General features: G+C 37.1%; 1 protein-coding gene across 1 annotated transcript in view; it reads left to right on the forward strand.

The window, feature by feature from the left end:
• Nucleotides 1-2,762: 2,762 nt before the first annotated feature.
• Nucleotides 2,763-7,827, forward strand: part of LOC110457366 (uncharacterized protein DDB_G0287625-like) — a 63,484-nt gene continuing 58,419 nt past the window's right edge. The window contains exon 1 of the mRNA XM_021508600.1: nucleotides 2,763-2,834. Coding sequence (XP_021364275.1) covers nucleotides 2,817-2,834 — 18 coding nt within the window. The 5' untranslated portion in view covers nucleotides 2,763-2,816. The remainder of the gene's footprint in view (nucleotides 2,835-7,827) is intronic.

Genomic DNA, 7,827 nt, shown 5'->3' on the forward strand with positions numbered 1-7,827 from the left:
GTTATTATATAAATTTGGCATATACAGAATTTGGTGATTGATTATTTGATGAAGTTGAATATATAAGTATTTTTTCTATTAAAATATTTTTACATATCATGAGAGTGACATTCCCTAGCCGATGTATTGATTTACACAGGACTGCTACAAATGTAGCGAGGTTGAAAACACATATCAAGTATATCAGATCGACATCCTGCAAACTAGCTTAGGCAAGGTATATATACGTAGCTGATTTACACTTTGTGAAGTGACTATTATGTGCCATATTTTTTATACATAATTACTTTATCATTACCTAGATGTTATTGAAATGGTACTATTTTTGATCTCTGATTTTAATTTAATATTTATATATATATATATATAAGCTGTCTGTTGATGTAATAAATCAATTACATAATCCCACCTGAGTTAAACACTTACACTTGATGGACTGATGGACAGAACTTTAAGCGCTGAAAAGACTGGCTACGTATGTTTCCCTATTGGAACATTCCGAGTACCGATTAATCAAAAATACACTAACCTGCCTCGATTGTATTGGGTTTCGAAATATCAAAATGAACCTTAATATTTTCAGTTTACACTGACATTCACTCAATAAATATTGTTCCCGCAACTAGAGTTATCTTCTCATAATCTGACTAGAGGATGTGATAAGTTGCCATGACGTCGACAACATACGGGCAGAACTATGCAATTTTTTCAACGAACGAGACACAATTCTGTGACGTCATTAATAATTTCATGCTGTTACAAAAAACTTTTATTTTTGTCGTATATATATATAACATGAAACATAAGCTCTGAAGAGTTATTCTAAACTACATGTACATCTATTGAGACGAGTACACGTTGATGAACATTTGTATCGACTGATCATACTTATGAATAAAATCGTTGTGAACCATTTTCAGAAAAATACTCTAAATGTAAATGGAGATGAACAAATGCACGGCCAGACCGGGGTTCGGACCCGGGCCTAATTGAGCTACAATTATGACAATATTAATAAAATTCTTTTAATTACGTGTCACATATTAATTCACAGTAAAGCAAATACAATATAAAAACCATTAACAGGAATTAATATCCGGCCATATGCTGACCTATACGAAATACTATTAAAACACATGATACATATAATTTCATCGTGAAAAACATTCATCTAAAATACTCATAAAAAGACATTACTTTTGTGTTCCATCTATAAAACATTATCAAGGATTTTTTTTTGTATTTCAGGATGATGGACATGTGGTTTCATAATAGTTAAATATCAATAACCTGTGTATGACATCCTACAATGGGAACATCTCCAAGTATCCCATTATTATTAAAATTTAAAATTGATATTAATAATAATAGAAGGAGTACAAATGCTTTTTAGATTATCAAGTTAAATAGTGGTTTATAATGATGCACTATAGATACTATTCACCTAGTTGAAATCATGAAAAATTATATACCTGGTCGCCGACGATCGACCTAGTCGGGTTCCGCCACTCTGTTTTGTCCAGGAAATGAGGAAATAACTCGCCATATACGATGAATCTACACGTGCTCAACTAATATCCCCTCGTAAGCTGACCAAAACAGAAAGCCATTCTTTATTTTGTCATGTTTGAGATGTAACGACACTTTTCATTGGTTAATAAGCACACATTTTTGGACAATAGACCATGGTATTATTTTCCAACACTCTTCCAAAAACAAACGAGCTGCAGTACCGGTTTCTGTTACCCGTATTTGATTTTGTATTAATGTAATTTATGGTTTCTAGCAGGCAAACGAAATAGTTTCAATCTTACCGCGAGATCTTCTTAAAAGCTGTCAAGCTCACGGTCAGATATTCCGCCGAACTTAATGCGAAACGTGACTTGAAATGTGTGTGTATATCTGTCAAATGCCAATTTCATGTGCTGAAGAGTAGGTTTCCGGTAGATTGCATTGATTTAAATAAACTTCTGGTATAAGAAAGGGTTTTATGGACTAAATAATATACCGATCGTTAGTTGTTTTGGCAAGATACATTTAGCTACTAGTATATTTATTACAGGAAATATTACAATGTTTTTATTTAGATCTATGAACAAATTGTCCAGGTAAGGCTAGAGCTTGGATAGGGAGATTATCTAGTAAACCAATTGTATTATGTACACGAGAAAACACCACGCAATATCTACCTAGAGATGTTTTCCGTTACAATGAGAACTCTCGATCGAGAATAAAATGTCACGATGTTCATTATAAAGTTCTTCAAATAAACTATAAGATCGGCCATGAGCTATTGAGAGTATCTATACAACGGGTCGCTATATTGGACGTCCGCCATGCTACAGTGAGGCCATTCATTACGCTTTCCATTTAAATATAAGTGAATACCATTTCACTGGAGAAAGTATTGCTAGCATGATCGTTATCTTAGTGATACAGGAAGTCATTCAATACTATTGCTTACATTCTATAAATTTGGATTTCAGCACATGGGTTTGCAATAATGGAAAGATAAAAGTCATTAATTAAGTACATTTGTAAGTATACTTTGACGTAATTTACACCTAATAATGTCGAAACATTTCTACTAAAGCGACTCAAGCTTAGTAGGAGACATGTATGGAAGACAATTCGGGGTGTCGTGTAATGAAGTGCTTAGTCTGAATAGTGCCATTGTTAGTCCCGGCCCAAACCCAAACAAACGGCCCCTCTTTCAGGTATATAGACACGGTATTGATATAAGGTCTTGATACTTTAGAGACACTGCCTGTGCGATGGTTTGGATTACTGTGGTATAACCGACCACGTAAGGAAACATGTCTTCAGGAAAGCCTGTAAGTTATTTATTTATCATTTCTTTACCGTTAATAATAGTGCGATATCGTTATACTACTCCCTATGACTATCCTACAACAGGGACCCGATAATTTGTTACATATTTAGACCTTAACTAAGGTGTTCAGAGTAATAATACTTTTTTTAGGGGTGTAGATCGACATTTGGTAAAATTGCCATCCCCACTACATAATCATTGGGGATGGCATTTTTACCGAAAGACGATCTAAACCCCTAAAACATGTAATATTACTCGGAACAACTTAGTTTAATTGGGTCCACATATCGCTGTAACACATTCGTAGGTCCCTTTGTATCCTATTAGCCACTGGAGGATTCTTATTTCGTTTACTTTAGGACGCCCAGGCCAAGTCTGCAAATATTCTTTGCTTTTTGACCCTGTATTTTCCACCTTCTCCCATTTCCCCCATTTAGAGCCTCGCCTCGCCTCCCCGGGAAGAGGAAATTAGAACTCGATCCCATCTATGTCACTATATCCGTTCTCGCGACGCGGGGCTTGTTCGATATAATATCATCAATGAAGCTGTATGTTCCACGTGACATCAGATTTTTTTTTCTACTTTCAGTTCGTAGTTCACAGATATCTCTGCTTTTGTTCGTGTTGTTATTTAATGACATTTTTCGATCTTTTTATTTAAAGTTACCTGTCTCGAGGAACCCACCCAACCACCTACCTCCTATTGTCCCGTATTTGCCACGGTTAACTTTCAGTCTCTATTCTCATACCAAATGCTGACATGGAGTGTTTCAATGAAAACTTTGTTTAATTAATTGTGTGTTACACCACAGGGACCTGATAATTTGTTACAGCTATATTTGGACATAAACTAAGGTGTTTAGAGTAATTTTACACGCGTTGGGGTGGGGTGGGGGGTGGGGGGGTGTTAGATCGACTTTCGGTAAACATGCCACCCCCAATGCTCATATACCCCCAATGATCATATGGGGGGCATTTTTACCGAAAGTCGATACTCTAAACACATTAGTTGTCCAAATATAGCTGTAACACATGTTCACGTCCCTGTGGTGTGTTCGAGCTACATTGTACGTGGCTTGCTTTGAGTGTGTATTAGTTCACAGGTCAGAGTGCTTCCCCTTTGTTCAAGTTCTAGAAACCCCATACAGACTATATACATGCAGTGTGCATCAATACTCGATAACACACGACCCCACACTTCCCGTGGCGGTATATACCGAGCGATACCTTGTCCCATCCCTCTCCGATGATATATTTACTTCTCCTTATGCCGGAGTTATTAGCTGTCTGAACCGGTTAAACATGGCATGCAGACAATTCTTGAGCGTGTTATAAGGCTCCATTCCGTCCTTCCAAAACACAGAAGAATACAAATTCAAGTTCCTAGAACTGTTTTCCATTACCAATATTATGGACAATCTTTTGTATCTTACAAAATTGCTTTTAAAATAGAACCCACCCTCGAGGGAAATTTTAGAAAATATTATTAATCCTTCAAAATATATATATCTACTATTATTTTATGTATGTAGTATGTATATTATGCTGGACGTGTCTCCGATGGACAAATATAATACACATTGAACATTATCTAATTTACGTGTTTTCAAAATAAGGAACTGTTTCGGAGGATGACACGGTAATTAAAGAAGTATATATCCTTAAATCTAAGATTGTTTGGGATACCTAAATTATTGACGTAATAAATGATATTGGGTGACGTCACAAATGGTGCAAAGATAGAAAACCGCAACACTAAACCTTAATAACTGTTTTGATCAACAAAGGCGGTGTCGATGGTTGACCTTCCGGTATTTATCAGTCCTGTTTACCATTGGTTAAAACGGGTTGACCGGTGGTCAGATGATTTTATGCGATGATAAACAACGCTATACGCGCAAGTGGTTACAGATTGCTTTAAAATTCAACGGTCCAGATCCTGGAGATTTACGTGGACATCTGTAATCTATCTAAAAAAGGAACTCAGGGATCCCATCGACATGTAAATTGTTGGTATAACTGTTCAAGTAAATTGATGTTGTGACTACATGTAAATTGTTGGTGTAACTGTTCAAGTAAATTGATGTTGTGACTACATGTAAATTGATGTTGTGACTACATGTAAATTGATGTTGTGACTGTACATGTAAATTGATGTTGTGACTGTACAAGTAAATTGATGTTGTGACTACATGTAAATTGATGTTGTGACTGTACATGTACATTGATGTTGTGACTGTACATGTACATTGATGTTGTGACTACATGTAAATTGATGTTGTGACTGTACATATAAATTGATGTTGTGACTACATGTAAATTGATGTTGTGACTACATGTACATTGATGTTGTGACTACATGTAAATTGATGTTGTGACTACATGTAAATTGTTGGTGTAACTGTTCAAGTACATTGATGTTGTGACTACATGTAAATCGTTGTGACTACATGTACATTGATGTTGTGACTACATGTACATTGATGTTGTGACTACATGCTGAATTGATGGTGTGAGTGTCATCTTCGTTCTCGGTAAATAATCCAGTCACCTTCGTTCTTAGAAGATAATCCAGCCATCTTCGTTTTCAGTAGATACTCCAGTCACATTTGTTCTTAGAAGATAATCCAGCCATCTTCGTTTTCTGTAGATAATCCAATCACCTTCGTTCTCGGTAGATAATCGAGCCATCTTCGTTCTCAGTAGATAATCCAGCCATCTTCGTTCTCAGTAGATAATCCGGTCATCCTTGTTCTCGGTAAATAATCCTATCATCTTCGTTCTTAGAAGATAATCCAGCCATCTTCGTTTTCAGTAGATACACCAGTCACATTTGTTCTTAGAAGATAATCCAGCCATCTTCGTTTTCTGTAGATAATCCAATCACCTTCGTTCTCGGTAGATAATCCAGCCATCTTCGTTCTCTGTAGATAATTCAGCCATTTTCGTTCTCTGTAGATAATCCAGCCATCTTCGTTCTTAGTAGATAATCCAGCCTTCTTTGTTCTCAGTAGACAATCCAGTCATCTTCTTTCTCGGTAGATTAATAAATTCTATGACATGTAACCGAGCGAGATCGGGTTATCTCAGTCGAGGGTAAGATTCTGTAACAAAATCCCAACCGAGGCGTAAGCCGAGGCTGTGATGTTACAGAAACTTAGCCCGAGATTGAGATAACCCGATCTTGCTCAGTTTTTTTACTCTCACCTTTTATTTAGAAAACAACTATTTAATTTTGCTAAAAACTACAAGTAACCCGCCTTAGGTCTCAAATGATGATGACCTCTTCACTACCTAAGCTACGTTTGAATGTTTCCGCGTAAAAACGTAGTCATTCCTTACATAGATTACAACGTATTTCACAGTGTAGATTATATTTTATCTACAACATCAAATATCTAACAACATCAAAACTATACAATAACGACAAAACAGAACAATTATAATGCAAATTGTCAATTTCAAGCAGTTTAACGCGCGGATGAATACATCGTAGTGTAAACATTCCGAGAAATGTCACGTAAAGGTACAAGACAGATCGGACGAGATAGAAAAATCTAACACGGGATATGACGTGGGATATCTCTGTCTGAGAAAACCCTGTCAGTTTCGTTCTCAGTAGATAATCCTGTCTCCTTCGTTCTCAGTAGGTAATCCGTTCATCTTCGTTCTCAGTAGGTAATTCGTTCAATCTTCTTTCTCAGTAGGTAATCCGTTCATCTTCGTTCTCAGTAGGTAATCCAGTCACCACCGTCCTCAGTAGATAATCCACTCATCTTAGTTCTCGGTAGATAATCCAGCCATCTTCGTTATCAGTAGATAATCCAGTCACCTTCGTTCTTAGTAGGTAATCTAGCCATCTTCGTTCTCAGTAGATAATCCAGCTATCTTCGTTCTCAGTAGATAATATTGTCACCTTCCTTCTTCGCAGGTAATACAGCAATCATCGTTCTTAGTAGATAACCCAGTCACCTTCGTTCTCAATAGATACTCCAGTTACCTGCGTTCTCAGTAGATAATCCAGCCATCATCGTTCTCAGTATATAATCCAGCCATCTTCGTTCTTAGTAGATAATACTGTCACCTTTATTCTCAGTAGATAATCCAGCCATCTTTGCTCTCAGTAGATAATCCGGTCATCTTCGTTCTCGATAGATAATCCAGCCATCTTCGTTCTCAGTAGACAATCCAGTCACCTTCGTTCTCGGTTGATAATCCAGCCATCTTCCTTCTCAGTAGATAATCCAGCTATCTTCGTTCTCAGTAGACAATGTTGTCACCTTCCTTCTTCGCAGGTAATACAGCAATCATCGTTCTCAGTAGATAACCCAGTCACCTTCGTTCTCAATAGATAATCCAGTTACCTGCGTTCTCAGTAGATAATCCAGCCATCATCGTTCTCAGTATATAATCCAGCCATCTTCGTTCTTAGTAGATAATACTGTCACCTTTATTCTCAGTAGATAATCCAGCCATCTTCGTTCTCAGTAGATAATCCGGTCATCTTTGTTCTCGATAGATAATCCAGCCATCTTCGTTCTCTGAAGATAATCCAGCCATCTTCGTTCTCAGTAGACAATCCATTCACCTTCGTTCTCGGTTGATAATCCAGCCATCTTCGTTCACGGTAGATAATCCAGCCATCTTCGTTCTCAGTAGATAATCCAGCCATCTTCGTTCTCGGTAGATATTCCGGGCATCTTCGTTTCCAGTAGATAATCAAATCACCTTCAGTTTCAGTAGATAATTCAGCCATCTTCTTTCTCAGTAGCTATTCTAGTCACTTTCCTTCTCAGACGATAATCTAGTCATTTTCCTTCTCAGAAGATAAACAATCAAGCCACCTTCGTTTTCATTAGACTGATGACTGGATTGATAGATGGTTGGTACCATTCCTGATGTCAAGAGTGTTTTATTAGAAGTTTTCATGGTTTAGATCAACAATATCTTTCCCTGATGGAGGTGTATGTACATCTACTAGAAGCGGGGGGGGG

Source organism: Mizuhopecten yessoensis, unplaced genomic scaffold, assembly GCF_002113885.1.
Source record: "Mizuhopecten yessoensis strain PY_sf001 unplaced genomic scaffold, ASM211388v2 scaffold9109, whole genome shotgun sequence".
Taxonomy (NCBI): domain Eukaryota; kingdom Metazoa; phylum Mollusca; class Bivalvia; order Pectinida; family Pectinidae; genus Mizuhopecten; species Mizuhopecten yessoensis.